We start from the raw sequence: 21,683 nt of genomic DNA, 5'->3' as shown, positions 1-21,683 counted from the left end.
CTTTCTTAGTTTTACCAGGAGATTGTATTATTTGACTTTGGCAGTGTTTGTTGTGTCCCCAAGATGTTGGGTGTTAGGCCATTAAACTCCTCCCTCTCAAAGTACAGCTTATCAAAGGCCAAGAAGGGACCATCTTCAGCTCATAGCTCAGACTTTCAACTTGGATCTAAGTCAAAAGGCCAAGAAGTCTGGAGCAGGTCATGCTCACCCGCTGAGCAGTGTATATGCCTGAACTCATCTGGGCACACTCAAATGCACATGGAGCAGGATGCACACATGAGCTCAGAGGGCATTCACTTGGACACAGAGCAGGGTACCTGTTTGATCTCAGAGAGCACATTCACTCAGACACAGGGCAGAGTCATTGCTTGAGCTCAGTAGAGAATTCTCACTCCCACATGGAGCAGTATATAAGCCTGAGCTCTGAGGACACATTCACTTGAATGGATGGACAGACACACACCTGAGTTCAGCTGGGCACATTCATGAAAAAGAATGAACCTGCAATGGCCAGGCATTACTACAACCAAGATCTAAAAAAAAAAAAAAATATCCAGTATTAAATGTGGCTTTAGAGGGGTGATGCTTATTCACAGAATAAAGTGAAATTATAAAGGCAAACAAGACTGAGCAATCAATATAATGTATTATGTACCTAATTTAAGCAATGTTTCAGTCCATTGCACAAGATGAAACCCAGGCAAGTAATGTAATGGAAAACCCACTCTATATTACTTAGTCTGATCTGTGAAGAGAACCTTTGATTTGTAAATATGTGCCTGTTAGGGTACCATCTCTCCATTGCACCACCAGTAGTGGGCAACCTTATACCAAAAAGGTGGATTGTGGATGTGTTCAGTGGCATATAGCTAGTACTGACTGGGACCCAGGTGGAAAAATTGAGATGGGCACTCCTTATAACACCATCACTCCCAAGGTAGTAGGGGCTGGGGAAAAAGAGGGAGACAGGGATGAGTCGCATTTCCCAAAGCTGCCGTATTACTGTTAATAAATTCAGAAAAATATAATTTTTGCAGAAGTTTTGGGGTGGGGGTGAGGGGGAGCTAAGCAAATGCCAGCCCCATGGAGAGGGAATGTGAAATTGAAGAGATGTCAGACCCGGAGGAGAAGAGGAAGGATGGGTGCAATTTTAGTCAACCCTGGGCATTTTGCTGGGTTTGCTCAATGGTAGCTGCTTCCCTGGATGTTTCTGTAAGCCAGACAGGAATTTGGGTGTCGGGGTACAGCCTTGCCCCTCTGCCAAGCACTGAGACTAGAAATGCAGTGCTTGTGCTGCATGTTGTTCTCTATCACTAAAAACAGATTCACATTGATAGTGTGCCTCCATCAGCAGCATCTCTCTGCATGCTGATGTCACCAGGATTCCTGTTTCATTTTTCCTCCAGGTGGGGAATGGCGACTGAAGTATGAACGCTCTGTTCGTGAGATCAATTTCACAAAGAAACGCATGCAGCAGGAGTTTGAGGACAAGCTGGAGGTGGATCAGCAGAGCAAGCGACAGCTGGAGAGGAAAGTGAGTATCCTCTGTACTCTGACCACAGTACTGGGCACAGGAACCTTGGCTGACTGTCATAATACTGCTGTGTGTCTCCCATTGTGGAAATGGCAGTTTTCTCCTGCTCCTTTGAGTTTCTAGCTCAGTTGGAACTAGAAGGACTAGGATAGCCTTGAGCATTCATTCACAGCTCCTCAGTGAATATTTTCTTTATTTTATGAAAGAAGGGGATTTGGATTTAGCTCACAAAATTTCAACAGTAGTTTAAGGCAAGTCACATTCAGGTACAGTATGTATTTTCCTGACCCTGACATACTTACAATTTAAGGGGCTGATGTTCAAAGCTACCACCAGTATTAACATGGCTAATAGCATGTTCTTGTGCACAAAAAGTTCAGAAGCTGAAGTGCGGATGTTAATGTGCATGCTATAGATGGTTGCAAATTGCATTGAAATGTATTAAAATGGATGGTAACGAGATAGTTATTGCCAGGTCAGGAATCGTATAGAATGCTTTGAGAAGAGGATTTCTTGTTGATTTTTCACATTGACATGCCAGTTTTGTTGCCTTTAGCAAGTGGAAGGAGGTTCTTGCAAATTTTAAGATGAGAAGGAACAAATGTGTGTGTGTCAGAGCAAAACCAAAAGTGAAAGCACACGGTTGCGCCTGTTCTTTTGTGCCTAAATATGAATCTTTTAAAAAAATTTCAGCATACCATCAATACTTCGTGAGGCTCATATTTAGGCGCTGAAGAAAAAGCTGGTATTTATGCTTTTGTCTAGGCACGTGCACAAGAGCCGCGCTCTTTGTGCACATGTGTCAGCTGCATTCCTCCCACCACTTCCTTTTTATAGCATGATTTAACCGTGCAAAAAATTTAAATATAATATTTTTTGAGTATCGCTGAGCTGCTGGTTTGCATTACTGTTGCATTCTGGGCTCATCTACTTGTGACTTCAGTGCCCAGCTTTGAGCATTGGCCTCTCAGTTTGTGGCCATAAGCCACAAAGAGTATTGTCAGGATTTGAAGCTTGGCTTCCCTGGTATCGGCCCACTGCTTTAACTATTAGGCTTCTCTCTCTCTCTCTCTCTCTCTCTCTCCTCCTGTCCCGCAATCGATCTGCTTTGTTATTTTATTATGAAAGGCAGTACATCAACATCATCGATAAATACAAACACTGCAATTGCGGGGCCTGAATCTGGCCACTAGGTGTTACGCACAAGTGATGACATGACTAGGGTTGTCAGATTTTCCAATCGGAAAATCCGGACCCCTAGACTTGCCCCCAGGACTGCCCATCCCTGGCCTAATCCCGCCTCCAGTCCTACCCTAGCCCCACCCCCACATGCGCAGACTTCCTTCCTGCCCAACGTGATTTGAGGAGGCTTTTCAAAACCCGGACAAAGTGCTGGGTTTTGAAAAGCCGTCCGGACCCCCGGACACGTCCTCAAAAGGAGAACATGTCCAGGGAAATCCAGATGTCTGGTAACCCTAGACATGACTCTGTCTCCCCTTACCTCATGGCTTGTGTGCGTTGCCTCAGCGCCATCCCCAACCCCATCCAACTCTAGAATTGACTTGAGAACCTTGTGCATGGCAGTGTCAGCATTTATTTATTTTGATTTCTATCCCGTCCTCCCAGTAGCTCGGAACGGGTTACAAGTCAACATTCACAATGGAAAACATTTTGGACAGTACAAGACTATACAGCAACTTAAGTACATTTTGGACAGTTCAAAGACTATACAACAACTTAAGTACATTTTGAACAGTTCAAAGACTATACAGCAACTTAAATACATTTTGGACAGTTCAAAGACTATACAGCAACTTAAGTACAGGATAGTGCAGAAAGGAGGGGGAATATAAGGGGGTCAAAGAGTAGTTTGCAGTTACAATTTCAGTTGAAGAGGAGGGTCTTTACTGCTTTCCAGAAGGTCATCAGAGAGCTTTGTAGTCTGATTTGTGGGGGGAGTTGGTTCCAGAGATGGGGGATGAAGTGGCTGTAGAAGCGTTTGCGGGCGGTTTCTGACAGGAGAGACCTTCCTGGGGGGATACATAGGCGTTTCTCTGTTTCAGAGCGGAGGAGGCAGGTGGGGGTGCACAGGGTTAGCTTGGATCCTATGTATGCTGGGGTGGTGGCGTAGATTCTTTTATGTGCTATCACCAGGGCCTTGAAAGCACAGCGTTGGTTGGTGATGGTAGTTGAGGTTGTGTAGGAGGTGGATTGCTGCGTTTTGTACGTGCTGGAGGCGTTTGAGATCTTTTTTGGCCATTCCATTAAATAGGGAGTTACAGTCATCCATCCATCCATTGCCACCAGCCCTGTTGTGTGCTCTTTACTATTCTCCCTTGTTGTATTTAGCTTATGTGCTCTTTCCCCCAATTGTCCTTGGTTCATGCCCAGTGTTGTGCCCTCCCAAGAATTCAATTGCATATTTCCAGATGGGTTATCCCTTTTGTCCATCTCCTTTGCCATATTTTTCACTGATTTGCCCCATCACCCTCATCTTGGCTTATTTGCAGCTGGCAGACTTACAGGTTGATAACGAGGAATCACAACGCACCCTACAGCAGCTGAAGAAAAAGTGCCAGCGCCTGACTTCAGAACTACAGGACACCAAACTGCACCTTGAGGGACAGCAAGGTCGTAACCATGAGCTAGAGAAGAAACAAAGGCGGTATGTCCTTTTCAAAAAATATTTTGTTAATTGTTTTATGGAACTGAATGTTAATACAATTGTAAACCGCTATAATACTTTTTAGTTTTTAGCAGTATATCAAGTAATCAAACCAATCAATCAAATAGACGTGGGAAAGTCACTGCTTGTCCTGGGATTAGTAGCATGGAATGTTATTACTGATTGGGTTTCTGCCATGTATTTGTGACCTGGATTGGCCACTGTTGGAAACAGGATAATGGGCTAGATCAGAGTTCTCAAAGGTCCTCCTTGAGGGCTGCAATCCAGTCGGGATTTCAGGATTTCCCCAATGAATATGCATGAGATCTATGTGCATGCACTGCTTTTAATGCATATTCATTGGGGAAATCCTGAAAACCCGACTGGATTGCGGCCCTCAAGGAGGGACTTTGAGATCCCTGGGCTAGATGGACCATTGGTCTGACTGAGTATGGCTATTCTTATATTAGTCTAGTTGGCTGAGAACCACAGCAAATGAGTGTGATTCTCATTCAGTTCCTTGTGACCCTGGGCAAGTTACTTACCCTCCCTTCCCCCAGGTTCAAAATTTACTTTCTCTGTCTCTAATGGGCTCGAATTCATCTGTGCATAATATGTAAACTGTTTTGGTTGTATCACAGAAAGACGGAATATCAAGAAATCTAATAAACAAAAATATTAACATCTCCCCCTACTGTGGGCATAAGTTTATGTGCATTAAAAACTTTATATACCGCTAAATATAACTAAAAAAGGATCTAAGCAGTTTACAGAATATGTAATTCAAAACAAATTTGAAAAGAACTCCATTCAAAATAGAAAAGGAAAGAAAAAAGTGTTTTGGGGTTTGTTTGTTTTTCTAAATACATAATCATCCAAAACAAACAATTTAACAATCATAAAATTAATTAACACAAACTAAAATAAGGAAAGTACAAACAAACTGCAGTCCCAAACTTATTCCTTCAATTTAAAAAGGCCGGTTGAAAGAAATGGGCTTTCAAATGTCTTTTAAAATTTATATACGATTCTTCCTTTCTCAGTTCTATAGGCAAACTGTTCCACAGCCTTGGAGCTAAATAAAAAAAATGCACAATCTCTTGTTGAGGCAAGATGAGCCTTCGAAATATGTGGAGCACATCCTTGCAAATTCAGACACATCCACTTCAGACACACATCCCAACCCAGAAGTTTGCACACACTTCCTCCCACTGAAAACTGTATCTGAATTCAGACAAGCTTGGAACACATATATAGGTTCTGGAAGGGAGAGGAAAGGATAGCAGATTGCATGGATGGCAGAATGGAAAGGCCATATGGTCTTTATCTGCCTTCATTTTTCTGCTTTCCTATATTCACCTCCATAGCCTCTTGAAATACAGGCCAAACCCACTATACATACATGCATAAACATATATTCCCATAACCCCACCCAAGGCCTGAAATAGGCATCAAGGCCAGCTTTAAAGTAGGGTGAGCCCATGTGCAGTCCAGGAGCACTGTATAGGTCTCCTACTCCAACCAATCATACCACATGTGCCTGACTATAAGAAGGACCAAAGACAAAAGAGAAGTACCTTGCCTCAGATTTCAAACAGTACAGCAAAAGAGGCAAGGGAGAGATGTCCTGACAGCCAAGACAAATAACCTTTATTCAAATATATAGTCCCGTCAGATGCCGAAACTAGGATTCTTGTTGGGACTATATATTTGCTGTACTGAATATGAGAAGGGCCATATGGCAGAATGCACTCCCACAAGTGACACAACCCATCCACCTCCTCTCTCTGGTGGGGGCATTATTGACACTGTCATCCAGGGCACCACCCACCCCAGAGCTGACTCTGGCAGACATGAACACACCCCCCCACCCCACAGACTACAACTACTTATCATTTCTGTAGCGCTACCAGACACACACAGTGGTGTACAAATAAACATGCAAGAGACAGTACTCTCCCGATATTCGCGGGGGTTCCGTTCCAGGATCCCAGTCAAAATGTAATTTAAATAATGAAAGACCATATTTTACCGCCAAGGAAAATAGTTTGCACAAATGGACCACAGCTAATGAAAACTGAAACTAGAAGCCATGTTGCTTGCATAGTTGCTTACGTTGCTCCACATGCAGAGTGACAGCTATTGTCATAACTTCACAGAGAGGCTAATTCCTAAGGAAGTTATCATCCCAAATTTACAGACTTAAATTCCTGCTAAAATTTTGTATCAAAAGTATTTATTTCGAGCACTGTACTATATAAACTATTGAGCAAGGTTATGATTGTATTACTTGCAATTGCAGTACAAAAAGCAAAGGGCTCCTTTTACTAAGGTGCGCTAGGGTTTTTAGCGCGCGCTGCCCCCCACGCTACGCGCCAAGAACTAACGCCAGCTCAGTGGCTCAATGCTACCGATCCAGGGCAAGCAGTGGCTTCCCCCATGTCTTCCTCAATAACAGCCAATGGATTTTTCCTCCAGGAAATTGTCCAAACCTTTCTTAAAACCAGTTACGCTATCCGCTCTTACCACAGACTCTGGCAATGCGTTCCAGAGCTTAACTATTCTTGAGTAAAAAAAATTTTCTCCTGTTGGTTTTAAAAGTATTTCCCTGAAACTACATCGAGAGTCCCCTAGTCTTTGTAATTTTTGATGGAGTGAAAAATCGATCCACTTGTACCCACCCGTTCCACTCTACTCAGGATTTTGTAGACTTCAATCATATCTCCCCTCAGCCATCTCTTTGCCAAGCTGAAGAGCACTAACCTTTTTAGTCTTTCCTCATACAAGAGGCGTTCCATCCCCTTTATCATCTTGGTCGTTCTTCTTTGAACCTCTTCTAGTGCCACTATATCTTTCTTGAGATAAGGAGACCAGAACTGAACGCAATACTCCAGGTGAGGTCGCACCATGGAGCAATACAGAGGCATTATAACATTCTTAGTCTTGTTAACCATCCCTTTTTTAATAATTCCTAGCATCCTGTTTGCTCTTTTGCCCGCCGCCACACATTGGGCGGAAAGTTTAATCGTATTGTCTACAGTGACACCCAGATCTTTTTCTTGGGTTCTAATCCTCAAGGTGGATCCTAGCATCTGGTAACTGTGATTTCAGCTTATTCTTGTTAATGTGCATCACTTTGCTTTTGTCCACATTAAATTTCATCTGCCATTTGGATGCCCAGTCTTCCAATTGCCTAAGGTCTGCCTGCAATTTTTCACAATCCGCAAGTGTTTTAACAACCTTGAACTGTTTAGTGTCATCTGAAAATTTAATCACCTCCCTCGTCATTACAGTTTCCAGATCATTTATAAATAAGTTAAATAGCACCGGTCCCAGTATAGATCCTTGCAGCACTCCACTGTTTACTCTCCGCCATTGACAAAAATGATCATTTAACCAGGTGATCTCAAACTCGTAGCCTGCCAGGTACTATTTTGAGGCCCTCGGTATGTTTATCATAATCACAAAAGTAAAATAAAACAGTTTCTTGATCATATGTCTCTTTAACTATAATTGCTATATTATTATTAAGACTTATCCAAAAGGAAAGATTTATAAACTATAAAGAATTTTACCTCATGCAAAATTGTCATTTCTTTAATAAGACATTAACTATTTTTTTCTGAGGTCCTCCAAGTACCTTCAAATCCAAAATGTGGCCCTGCAAAGGTTTGAGTTTGAGACCACTGATTTAACCCTACCCTCTGATTTCTATCTGATAACCAATTCCTAATCCACGACTGAATTTTGCTACCTACCCCATGACTCTAATTTTCTCAGGAGCCTCTCATGAGGAACTTTGTCAAAAGCTTTCAGAAAATCTGCATACACTAAGGACTCCTTTTATGAAGCCGCGTTAGCGGTTTAACGGGCGCTAATTTGCCGGCCATACTAGCTGCTACCACCTCCTCTTGAGCAGGCGGTAGTTTTTCGGCTAGCGCAGGGGTTAGTGCACGCTAAAAAGTTTTGTGCGATAAAGCCGCTTATGCGGCTTTATAAAGGGAGCCCTAAATCAACCGGCTCACCTTTATCCACATGTTTATCCACACCTTCAAATAGTCAAATCACCACTTTTCACCGGCTTCCTGAAGTAGAGGTAGTCTTGAGTTTGGTGTAGCCCCTCTAGGAGTGAGTTCCAGAAGGTTTGGAAGGTTTGGATAGGTTCCTAAAGGATAAGGGGATTGAGGGGTACAAATAGAAGTAGAGGTAGGTTATAGAAATGGTCAGGAACCACTTCACAGGTCATAGACCTGATGGACCGCCGCGGGAGCGGACCGCTGAGCGCGATGGACCTCTGGTCTGACCCAGTGGAGGCAACTTCTTATGTTCTTAGTAGAGGGACTATTCCTGAGATTGCTAGCTGGTTGGGGTCACTGTGTGAAATTTCCTTGGACAAGAGTACAGGTAGCTCCTTGAGAGAACCTTAGAGTCCTCAAAGTTATGTAGAGGGTCAACGTATTCTATAGCTACTGTGGTCTATTTTGTTTGAGGGCCTTAAAAATCATAGATACTTAATTTGTCTGTATAAGAAGGATATGATGTGGTTGTACTGTTTGCAGCCCTCTATCAGTTGTGCTGCAACATTCTGAATTAGTTGGAATTGGTGCAAATTTTTTGTTGTTTGACCAGTATACAGGCTGTTAAGAGTAGTCTAACTGTGACATTTTAACTATGTTCAATCTGCCTCCACATTTAACATCTCCTTTTCTTTGGTTGAGTCTTTACTATATATACCCTGTTATATCCAGGCACACAGCCAGCTACTTACAGGGTATTTTTCCTTAAATGGAATGTTTGCTTTTCATCTTACCACTGAAGGGATTTGATTTAATTAATATGAATGTTCTGGTGCCACCTTCTGTAATTCTATATTAATAATTCTATATTTGTTGCTAGGCGAGAAGAAAGAATGGAATTAAAAAGAGAGAAATTTAAAAAACACAATTTTCCAGGAGCAGTTAACCCAATTTCCTAATAAATATGGGCCATATTCCATAGAAAAAGGAAAGAAGGTACCAAGCCTCGGGGTAAAACCAGAACAACAAAGAAAGAAGCACAGGAGATGTCTAAACCAACTTCCAGTTACATATACTTTTATTAGCAGTTTATCAAAAGTCCAAAAACAAGTCCTTGATATGCCATATTTTGATAAACTGCTAATAAAAGTATATTACATTACATTAGTGTCTTCTATCCCGCCAATACCTTTCAGTTCTAGGCGGTTTACAAAAGAATTGGCCTGGGCATTCCCAGGGAGATTACAAAGTTGGATAGTTGGAAAATGCATTAGGATCTGGGGAGTTGGGAAGTATACTTTTAAAGCCGCTTTCCAGCAACCAACATGGCCTGCGTTTCGTGGGTATTAATTTCTTCCCCACTGCATCAGGGTATCAGCTTAACTTTTGCAATTGCTGCCCTGAAAGAAATCAAAATGGTGTCAGCATGTTGCTCGGCCATAGTGAATTTAAAGTTGTGGCATGTAGCCTGAAGACCATCGTGAATGGTTCATAGACAACGGCACGAAAGACAAAAGCGCGCGCCGACAATTGAGCGCAGCGCGTGCCGCCACGCCGCTCTAAATTACAGTTTTTAGGTGCTCCGATGGGGGTCTATTAAGTAAACCCCCCCAGTTTACTTAATAGACATCGTGCCGGCGTTATGGGCGTTGAAGTCTAAGAACAGGGAAAAAGTTCAGTTTACAGTAAAATGTGGGGGGTTACAACCCCCCACACCCCCCACAACGCCCCCACAATGCGGCGCGATGTCTATTAAGTAAAGTGGGGTGGTTCCCCCCCACACCCCCCCCCGTCGGAGCACTAAAAACAGTAATTTAGAGCGGTGCGGCGGTGCGCGCTGCGCTCAATTGTCTGGGCGCGCCTTTGTCCCGGCACGCTTTTGACCTGACACCATCGTCGTGAATACAGCCAGAAAAATGGAAACCACAAGGAAAGTTCTCTGTTCATGTACCCCCTCCCCCCATTACACAGCCCAACACCAATTCCCACTTCCCCAATCGCCGCTACAGCAAAAAACCTTTCCATCACCCTCATAAATGCCAGATCAGTAAATAACAAAGATATCTTACTAAATGACCTCCTTGCAGAAAAAACTGGGACATTTTTCTCATCACTGAAACCTGTCTGAAAGATAACGAAGGAATTACACTAAATATGATATGTCCCCCCCCAGGATACCAAGCCTTAGCATGCTCATACAAATAAACAAACAAGGAGGAGGAGAAGCAGCCATTATAAAATCAAACATCACTCCAAGACTGATAGTAAAGGGAAGTTGGTTTAGACATCTCCTGTGCCTCTTTCTTTGTTCCATATTCCATAGAGCAGGATGTCCATGTCTGCCATATATAAGACACCAAGGGCGATTTTGCAACAGTGCACATATTTTTGGGCACCAAGATTCTGGCTATTTTATAAACTGATGCCAAAATGCATTGGCACATAGTTTACAGGTGGGGCATATGTAAATCTTGGCAGAGTTTGGAGCACACAGTCACATGCACACAGTACCTGCTCCAACATCTGGATTGTCCCAGCCTGCTCATCCAACTCTTCCTCTTGATCTTTGACCTTGGCCTCCAGGTCTCGCAGTTGTATAAACTGAATTTTGTGAAATGATTGTTGTTTGTTGCCCCTGATTTTTACTCTATGGCTAATGAAAACAAGGAGGAGGAAGAGAAGCAGCCATTATAAAATCAAACATCACTCCAAGACTGATAGTAATGGGAAGTTGGTTTAGACATCTCTACAGGTGGGGCATATGTAAATCTTGGTAGAATTTGGAGCACACAGTCACATGCATAAATTATAGAACACTATAATTTACTTGTATTTCTTGCAGTCAGTGTGCTCACACCTAAAATATAACATAACATTAGAAATTTTATATACCATATCCAAAGCTCAGAGCAGTTTACAAGGCAGACCAAAACATTTAAATAAAATTAACTATATTAATATGTAAACTATCTAGTATTAAAATGTTTAAGAAAAAGCCATGTTTTCAATTGTTTTTTGGAATTTTAAATAACTTTGTTCTAAGCAAAGTTGAACAGGGAGCGAATTCCAGTAGGTTATTGCAGCAAAAGTAAATATTTTCTTTGATGAAAGAAATAAATTGCAAGAAATGAATGGCAAAATGTAAGAGCTTATTTTGTATACAAGTCTCTTTGAGAGAAATTAAATGAGATAAGTAAGATGGGCACATCCCACAGAAATCTTAAAAACTATAGATTCAATTTGATTTGTTTACTCACAGAAAGCCAATGCAAAGATTGTAATAAAGGAAAAATACTGTCATGAAATTTATTCATGATAATTGATCCTAATCAAAGAATTCTTAGAAAGACCCCTATACAGAGAGTTACAATAATCTATTTTTGAGAAAATCAGAGCACAAATTAATATAGGTGTTTGTTCTGCTTTGCTAGTATTTTATACAGAAAGCAGGCACATACTTTCAGTTCTAGGCGGTTTACTTCAGGTAATTGAGGCAAGCAACGTGCTCGATTTAGAGAAAAAATGGGATAAGTATGTGGGTTCACTTTGTGGAAGTGCTTAGGGGGGAGGGTCCTTAGAGTGGGCAGACTTGTTGGGCCAGTTGCCCTTTTCTGCCGTCATTTTCTATGTTTCTATACTTTTCTTTATAGAATAGGCTCCAATAGGAACCTATTTTTTGAAATGCCTTCACTTCAGTGACCAATCCATGAAACATGCCGAGTTAGATTACTTACTGTATATGAGTTAGATTAGTTACTGTATATTTGTGCCTATGAAAGATATTGCATCCAAGTATGAGGTATTGTGACATATACTGTTATAGCTGTTCACCTCTGGACCTCTGAGACTTTTTTCCTCCATTCTAGGTAGATTGATATCTGTTTTGTTGGATTTTGCTTTACGAGTCTTTGATCTCTTGTTGTGTTTGAGTATTACATTGTAATGCCCTTGAGAGCACATGATGCTAGTCTTTGGGCATCTAGATTTGTGTTTTCTTGAAAGTGCGTGTGAACATCCAATAAGCTTCCTGCTGCAATGTGTACCAACAGCACCCATGGCACCTAGATATTATGGAGTTTTACAAACCCATGACTTTTCTGCTTTCTCCTGCACCATTTGTATTGTAAAGACCCGGAGTTGCCAAAATCCAGGAAAACTGTAGGATTCTCAGCTCACATTCCAGATGTTGTTGCATCAGTCGAGGGTAACTCATAAAGTGCAGACCAGTATCAGAGTACACAGTGCTGCACAAGTTACACCACCAGCATTACAAGATTCCTGTCCTGGAGAGCTGACAGTCTGGAGGATGAGTTCAGGTGTTGCTACTTGTTACACACTAAATTGGTGGCACAGATTTTAATTGGAAACTGAGTCTGCACGGTTGCCCCTGAGCATGTTTTAAATTTTTTATTCATTTTTGCATATTAGAACAAGTGTATCAAATAAAATCATATAAACTTATAAATACACATTTGATGAACTATCATGTAACACTTTAAATACAACATTTCATTCCATATTTATATTTTATAATATCTTGAATATTATGTAATACTCCTTATCTCTAAACAATTGTTATTAAAGTAGAAAACCCTCCCATCCCCTCCCCTCCCATTACAGAAATTCCATCCTAATACAGCAAAAATATTAATATATTCATATACATTATGAGATGAATAAAATAATACCCACCCACCTCCCCTCCTATCAAATAACTTAATAACTGAGTCTGCACTGTTGCCCCAGAGCATGTCAAGACAGAGAAGTCTCTGCTGCGCAGGATCTGCTCTGGGTCCATCTGCGGCCAAATGCCTAATTTTTTTTCTGGATGGCAGCAATGAATACTGTGAAATGTTATGAATTCTGCTGATTTCTTTACAACTAGTGCCTTCAATACTTATCAGGTATTTGGCTGCTTTTTTTATGGGGGTCTCTCCTTGTTCTATTATGGCTCCTCCCACTCAGCATGACCTTTTTTTAATTTTCCTTTAATTTGTCTACCGGTTCATATCATCTCTTAATCTTCCTGTTATTATGTATTGAATTAGATCAACAAGTTTTAGGTGGCACCTCCTTATTGGATTACCTCAATATATTTCTGACCTGCTTTCACAAGCTCTGCCATTGTCATTAGGCCCTGACCTGACAAAGGAATGATGGTTCTCGGAAACTAGACCAGAATGTATTTAGACACATAAAAAGGACTCACCTACAACTTGTTTACTTTTATTTCCACATTTATTAGAAATAAAAAGTCATACCCCAGAGCAAGGTCTATGTAGGGACAGTGGCAGAGAAACAAATCACACACATGGATGGGTGGAAATAAATCAAAGTTATAAATAAAATAAAATAAAATAGGACAGCAGAAGGGGAATGAGATCATTTAGCTAGCTTCAGGCAGCGCCTGCAGGCAGGATCTAGTAAAGAATGCACTCTGGCAGGGAAACTACCTGACATTCAAGGACAGTTAAAATACAGGTTTTCTGTGTGGGCTGAGCTTCATATTTGACTAGTGTAGAACTTGTTAAATGAAGCCCATGTACAGTGGTCTTTGTTCATTTATAAGTGGGGGCCATGTTGGAATCTAAAGAGGCTGAAGGAGAGCTGAAAGGTCCATCCATTTGGGACCACAGGGCTGCTGATTGGCATATGCTAGTATGTTTTTCAGTTTCCCTCGACCCTGAAGAAAAACTTTGTTTCAAACATGCATGTCGGGAGAGGTGGCATTGATGAACTTTTGAGAGCTAACCTCGAAGCTAAGTAGCTAATTAATAAGACTAAATAAGAAAAAGATATTAAGTAAAGAAATGAAATAAATTGAAATGAAATGCAATGAAGAAATAGCTATGGAGTTATGAAATTACAGATACAATAATAAAATTTAATGAATTTTAGAGTTTTGAGTTGTGATTAAATAAAACAATAAAGTGGACTGATGAAGACAAGAGATAGCTGGGCACTATTTATGGTCCAGTTATTATCCGAAGGTCCATACAAATGAAAAAATGGAAAAATAAAAATAATTAATGTATATACATAAACTTATACCTACTGTCCTTTTGATCACTTTTCTCCTCAACAATGAATTTCCTGTCTAATTACTTCTCTTTCTTCTTCCCCTCTTGAAGTCAGTCAATTTGTACCTTTGCTTAATCTTTTGTAAACCGCATAGAACTTCACGGTATTGCGGTATATAAGCTGTTATTATTATTATTATATAATGAAGTTTATGAATCTCAGTGTATATGATGCCACACTATGTAAGCAGGCATCATGTAACTCTATAAGATTAGAGATTTGAAAAGAGTACAGAGAAAAGTTAGTGATTTAGAGAGAAGTGATTACATTACATTACATTAGTGACTTCTATTCCGCTCGTACCTTGCAGTTCTAGGCGGATTACAAAGAAGCTAATTGGACATTTCCAGGAACATTACAGTTTAGGTATTAGGATTACAACGAAGCTAACTGGATATTTCCAAAAGATTTGCAAGTTAGGTAGTGGAATACATGGTTGATACTTAAGAGAGAAAAAATTACAAGAAGGGGTGAGACTATTACAAGGGAGGAGAAAGACAAGGGGAAGAGTTAAGATATCTGGATAATTTTTTTGAATAGCAGAGTTTTGATTTCTTTTCGAAATGATTTGAAGTCGCTCGTTGTTGTCAGTAAGTTGGAGATGGGGTGGTCAAGTTTCGCTGCCTGCGTCGCTAGTAGGTTGTCATACATCTTGTACCGCGTACCTTTGAAAGGGGGGTAAGTAAATGGGGTTTGAGTTCTTCTTTGTCTAGTAGTAAGTGATCATGGCATATGCTAGTGACACCATATGCCAACTAGTCTGTCTGTCTGTCTCTCAGCCCCCTTATCATATGAAATTAGTCTTTCTCTCTGTCAAATGTTCCTCACCCTGTACTAGCAGTCTGACTCACCATCCTTGCCCCACCCATTTCTCTCTCTCTCTAACCTCCACCCATGCACCACCGCTTTAATGTTCCACCATCAGCATTCATTTCTTTTCCCCTTTTTCTTGCTGACTTAGAAACTCCAGCCAGCATTTCCCCTTTTCCCTACTGGCCGTAGCTGCTCTGCTTGTTACTTTAAGGGCTCCTTTTACAAAAGCGGGTTAGGGCCTTAACACGCGGAATAGTTCAAGTTTCAAGTTTTATTAGGATTTTATATACCGCCTATCAAGGTAATCTAAACGGTTTTACAATCAGGTACTCAAGCATTTTCCCTATCTGTCCCGATGGGCTCACAATCTATCTAATGTACCTGGGGCTATGGCACTAGCCGCTACTGCCTCCTCTTGAGCAGGCGTTAGTTTTTCGGGTAGCGCGCGCTAATCCGGTGCGCTAAAAACACCTTTGTAAAAGGAGCCCTAAGTTGCATTACCCGTGTTTCTTCCAAAGTAGTTCTCTTTGATGTCAGTTGCAGCAGCAGCTTTTGAAGGTAGTGGTTTTTGGGTGCACAGCCCTCATAGTGCATACCATACCATAACATAGATTCTTATATACCGCAACGACCTCACGGTTCTGTGCGGTTTACAGATCAAGAAATACTAACTGTTGAAGCCAGTGCTCCTGTATCACTGGTCATCAGTTATACTCGGAGCTAGCCCAGGACAGGGGAAGCCTGGATTTTCCCATTATCTTTGTTATTTAACAGATTTCCAACTGTATAAACTGAATTTTGTGAAATGATTGTTGTTTGTTGCCCCTGATTTTTACTCTATGGCTAATGAAAAGCTGCGACAATGAACATGGAAAGCTGATGTTTATAAGAGCAGGAGTATATTTGTAATTTATTTAAACCCACTTAGTTATAGGCAGGCAATACGTTTTATAAATAAATAAATAATCTATAAGGGGCAAATATCAATAAAAGGCAACAGGCAATATCTTATGATACAGTACTATTTGGTATGTCAATGAGGAAAAAGAGCCAAATATCATCAAATAATAATAAACTTTTATTGATAATGACAGGAGTTGCCATTCAGCATATCACAAGTAATTGGAAAAACTACAATAGACTCAATTATAATTTCTGGTGGAACTACATTACATTAGGGACTTCTATTCCGCCTATACCTTGCAGTTCAAGGCGGATTACAAAAGAGCTAACTGGACATTTCCAGTGAAGTTACAACAGTTTTGGGGTTTAATTTTTTTTTTTTTTTTTGTTACAAGGGAGGAGAGGTACCTGGATTAATTCTGGAAGAACTTGCAAATTGGATATTAAATTGACTGTACGAACTCATTATGTCACATATATAAAATGGAAAGAACAATAGCTATAAAACAAGGGAACTATAAGAATTTTAATAAAATTTGGGAGCCATTAACTTCTTATTGTAATGAGTAAATACCATTTTCTATTGAAATATACACCGTCTAATGTAAGGAAAGGGGAGGCTTTAAATTTTATTATTCATATTGGGAAAATAATAGAAGGAATGATGGGAAGGGAGGGTGGTAATTTTATGTATTATAAGATAAAATAGTAAGATTGTCAAGTGATATGTTTTGATGTTTGTACACTTGATGTAAGATTGAAAATGAATAAAGACTTACAAAATAAATAAATAAAAGGCAACGGGAAAATTGAAGGTTTATTAATGGTAGAGAGAGAAGAAGGATCATCTCTGGGGAGGATGTAATCCCCCTTCCCCATACTGGCACCATGTCACATCTCTGTGATAGTAGACTGATAATGATGAAAGAGAAGCAAAGATGGGGAGGGGATGGAAGCTAGGGATGAGGATAAAAGAAGGTAAGATTATTTTTTTAACAGTTTTAGTTTATTTCGTTGTAGTGAATTTATTTGCTGCGTTTTTGTTGTACATTTTGGGGTCAATATTCAAAGTGATTTAACCAACCAGAAATGACTCCTACCAGTTAAATCGTTTGTTCGGGGCTAACCAGTCATTTTCAGCAACATTTAACTAGTTAACACCTAAAGGAAAACTGGCTGATTTGGAGGCGTATGGGGAGCATAATTGGCACTTAATTGGCCAAGGTCACTAAATAAATAGAACCACATAAAAGTCAATCCTTTCTTTATGCGGTGCCCCATAGCCAGTTAACTGGCTCCAGAAACCCAGAAATCCAGTAATGAAGCCTGGATGTGGCCTGGTATTGAATTTCCAGTCATAAGGCTGGCAATGGTTAGTTGGCAATCGCCAGCAAAGTGCTGAGCGCAGCCGATTGAATATCAATCCCTCTGTGTTATGATGTGGACCACTTAGACAGCCTGACTTGATGAGTCACATATCAAATAAACTGGATACTTGATGTGAGTCTAAGTGAGTAGCCAAAGTTCATATGCAATGATCAGTTTTCCCTCTCATCTGAAGACAGACAGAGTTGCATAAGTACAGATAACTGGAAGGTTTGAGTTTGCATGAGACAGTTCCAGTTATGGTCTGAGTACTCATACCCTAGTCAGCTAAGGCTTCAAGGGTTTACAGTACTCTGGAAGCAAGAAAGGGTAGACTAGAGCATGTGGGTCTGCAGATTTTGTATGTTTGGGCATAAAGGAGGATTCCCATTTTTCCTTCTTGCAGTGAGACTGTCCCATGAGGTATTGTTGTCTACTACCACAAACCTTTCTCCATTTGCTTTGATTTGGTTCAGGTTTGACAGTGAACTGTCACAGGTACATGAAGAGACGCAGAGGGAAAAGAACCAGAGAGAAAAGCTGAGTCGAGAGCGGGATGTTATCACTGCAGAGCTCTTTAGTCTCCGGCAACAACTTGAGGTGAGCACAGGGTCCTGGATTCTGTTTCTATAGCTTAGCCACCTCCCTTCTCTGTCTCCAGCATGCAAAAGATCATTCTGCAGTTAAAACTTTTTTTATATATATATACTGAATCTGCTTAAACTACTAGTCCCAGAAAGTGTTAAATTGCAAATAAAGAAAACAGTGAACTGGACTGGATCAGATGATTTGGATATGTGCATGTACTTGTTAATCTGATAAATAATTTTATTTTCTGTTGTTGGCTACTTCAGGATAAAGACTCTGACATCAGCACGCTTACTCAGAAGGTGGATCACTTGGAAGTGGAGCTCCAGGACATCTCTTCTCAGGAGTCCAAAGATGAGGCTTCCCTGGCCAAGGTCAAGAAACAACTGCGAGACCTGGAGGCCAAGGTCAAAGATCAAGAGGAAGAGTTGGATGAGCAGGCTGGGACAATCCAGATGTTGGAGCAGGTACAGTGTGTAGAAGAAATGGACCAGGATACTCCAGTTCTTGAAGCAGATAGAGGGTATAGGGTGGGCCTAGACAATTTTGAGAGGATGGGCTAGGAAAATCCAGTTGATGGTATAGATCAGTGGTCTCAAACTCAAACCCTTTGCCGGGCCACATTTTGGATTTGTAAGTACTTGAAGGGCCTCAGATAAAATAGTTAATGTCTTATTAAAGAAATGACAATTTTGCATGAGGTAAAACTCTTTATATTTTATAAATCTTTCCTTTTGGCTAAGTTTTAATAATAATATTGTAATTTATATCTAAAGAGACATATGATCAAGAAACTGTTGCATTTTACTTTTGTGATTATGATAAACATACCGAGGGCCTCAAAATAGTACCTGGAGGGCCACATGTGGCCCCTGGGCCGCGAGTTTGAGACCACTGGTATAGATGGAGGGAAGAATAATGGTAGGCTGTGACAATCATATGTTGGGGAAGGGTGGTAAGGCAGAACAATCCAGAAGTTGTAACAGTGTGTGGGGGTAAGGAGAAGGCAGGTTGGAAGTGGCTTCATAGGAGGAGCTTTCCAAACATCTCTTCATTAACAACTGCTTCAAAGTAGATTATAAAAATAACAGCTCAAATGAGAAGAACATACTGGATTTGTTTAACTTCCAGTGGAATTATCCAAATATCAGGTTATAATGATACAGTGGAAGAGTATCCTTGAAATTGGCATTGGCAAGTTACTTACAGATGTTATCACAGGAATTAGAACTGTAGGAAGAATAGTCTAGGACAGTGATGGCTAACCTTTTTGAGCCCGAGTGCCCAAACTGCCGCACAAAACCAAAGAATTTCCTCAAAGTGCCAGCACGTCAATTAAACCTTAATAACAAGATTTTAGTATCTAAAAACTCTTTATAAAGTTGCCTGAACTATGTAACATCATTTTTAAAGGTTGGAATCTTTGTATTGTCAGAGAATCAATTTGATTCACAATCCTTTGGTTTTCATTTCAATTTATTGGCAATTTATAATGTTTTAATGATTTCATTCATGGGCCGAATACACACTCTTTGACCAAAAGATTTGTAAGCCTGCAACCACGTCAAGGTAGACTCTTTCAGCAGCTCCCCTCCCTCCCCCTTACCTTTGTGGCCAAGTCAAAATGATCTACCAACAATAAAATTTTAAAAACACAAAGCACGCTGTACGCAGAGAAAATGTTAATTATCATTTATATTCCGCGGGTTTTCAAAGAGATCAAGGCAGATGACTTTATGCAATGTCACCTCAGTAACAACTATACAAAAATAGACAAATATTTCCCCTCCCTTTTTACTAAACCGCGATAGCAGTTTTTAGCGCAGGGACCTGCGCTGAATGCCCCACACTGCTCTTGAAACTCATAGGCTCCCTGCGCTAAAAAACGCTATTGTGGTTTAGTAAAAGGGGGCCATAGTGCAAAATATAGACAGCATATATAAATTCTCAAAACGGACACATTTTGATCCCAAAATGAAAATAAAATCATTTTCCTACCTTTGGTAATTTCATCAGTCTCTGGTTGCACTTTATTCTTCTGACTGTGCATTCAATATTTCTTCCCTTTTTTCAGCCTCCTGTATGCTTCTTCTCCAGACCTCATTCCCTCCCCAAACTTTTTCTTTGTTTCACCCTGCCCCCTTCTTTTTTTCTCTCTCTCTCCATACCCCCTTTCATTCTGTATGTCTGTCTTTCTCTCTCTCTCCGTGCCCCATTTTTCTTTGTTTTACCCAGCCCTCTTTCTTTTTTTTTTTTTGGCTCCCTGTCCCCCCTTTCTTTCTTTCTCCTTGCCCTCCCCTATGCCATCACCATTGGGAAAATGCTGCCACCGCCACTGGGGAATAGGCTGCCACTGCCGCTATCGGGAACAGGCCGGCGCCGAGTTCGCCCTGCTTCTCTTCCCCACGGGGCCGACCAACTCTCGCCACTCGACGTCAATTCTAACATCGGAGAGGACGTTCTGGGCCAGCCAGGCAGCGATTGGCTGGCCCAGAACATCCTCTCCGACATCAGAATTGACGCGGGTGGCGAGAGTTGGTCGGCCTCACAGGGAAAAGCAGAGAGAACTTGGCATCGGCCTGTTCCCAATGGCGGCGGTGGCACTCAAGTGGCTAAAGAGACGCAGTTTGCCAGCCTAGGGAGAACACTGGAGGGTGGCCAGCTGTGCACCCCCTTGGAGCGTAAAACCGGGGAAGACCGCCCCCACCCCCACCTTGGTATGCCACTGTCTGTACCTCACTCCCTCCCTATGACCAAAAATTCTCCTTTCTTCTATTCCCCATGTACACAACCATCTCTTTCCCTCCCTTCCTCTCTCCCAAGTCCTTGCCTTCTGTGTCCAAAAACACATTCCCTCCCCCACCTCAGCATCTCTTTCCCTCCGTTCCTCTCTCCCAAGTCCATGCCTTCTGTGTCCAAAAACCCATTCCCTCCCCCACCTCAGCATCTATTTCCCTCCCTTCCTCTCTCCCAAGTCCATGCCTTCTGTGTCCAAAAACCCATTCCCTCCCCCACCTCAGCATCTCTTTCCCTCCCTTCCTCTCTCCCAAGTCCATGCCTTCTGTGTCCAAAAACCCATTCCCTCCCCCACCTCAGCATCTCTTTCCCTCCCTTCCTCTCTTCCAAGTCCATGCCTTCTGTGTCCAAAAACCCATTCCCTCCCCCACCTCAGCATCTCTTTCCCTCCCTTCCTCTCTCCCAAGTCCATGCCTTCTGAGTCCAAAAACCCATTCCCTCCCCCACCTCAGCATCTCTTTCCCTCCCTTCCTCTCTCCCAAGTCCATGCCTTCTGAGTCCAAAAACCCATTCCCTCCCCCACCTCAGCATCTCTTTCCCTCCCTTCCTCTCTCCCAAGTCCATGCCTTCTGAGTCCAAAAACCCATTCCCTCCCCCACCTCAGCATCTCTTTCCCTCCTTTCCTCTCTCCCAAGTTCATGCCTTCTGTGTGAAAAAACCCATTCCCTCCCCCACCTCAGCATCTCTTTCCCTCCCTTCCTTTCTCCCAAGTTCATGCCTTGTGTCCAAAACGCACTCCCTCCCCCTTTTGTGTTTCCCGTTTGTCTCCCAGCCCATCTTAGCAACTTTCTCAGCAAAATGTAGCTCGAGCCGCGTAGGCTTGTCTTCTATTTCCTGCCTGTCCCGCCGCGCACACATAGCCGATCGGAAATCTTCCCCGACTTCAGCGCTGACGTCGGAGGGCGGGCTTTGCTTAAGCCCG

The 21,683-nt window shown here is 41.6% G+C and overlaps 1 protein-coding gene across 21 annotated transcripts in view; it reads left to right on the top strand.

The window, feature by feature from the left end:
• The window catches only part of MYO18A (myosin XVIIIA), a 361,012-nt gene that overhangs the window by 237,794 nt on the left and 101,535 nt on the right, over nt 1–21,683 (top strand). For all 21 annotated transcript variants that reach the window (XM_033921174.1, XM_033921173.1, XM_033921154.1 and 18 more), the window contains 4 exons: nt 1,407–1,534; nt 4,045–4,199; nt 17,854–17,977; nt 18,232–18,432. In XM_033921174.1, the coding sequence (XP_033777065.1) occupies nt 1,407–1,534; nt 4,045–4,199; nt 17,854–17,977; nt 18,232–18,432 (608 nt within the window). The remainder of the gene's footprint in view (nt 1–1,406; nt 1,535–4,044; nt 4,200–17,853; nt 17,978–18,231; nt 18,433–21,683) is intronic.

Source organism: Geotrypetes seraphini, chromosome 15 (assembly GCF_902459505.1).
Source record: "Geotrypetes seraphini chromosome 15, aGeoSer1.1, whole genome shotgun sequence".
NCBI lineage: Eukaryota > Metazoa > Chordata > Amphibia > Gymnophiona > Dermophiidae > Geotrypetes > Geotrypetes seraphini.
The sequence above is the reverse complement of the archived record's forward strand: the minus strand, read 5'-3'. Positions and strand labels throughout refer to the sequence as shown.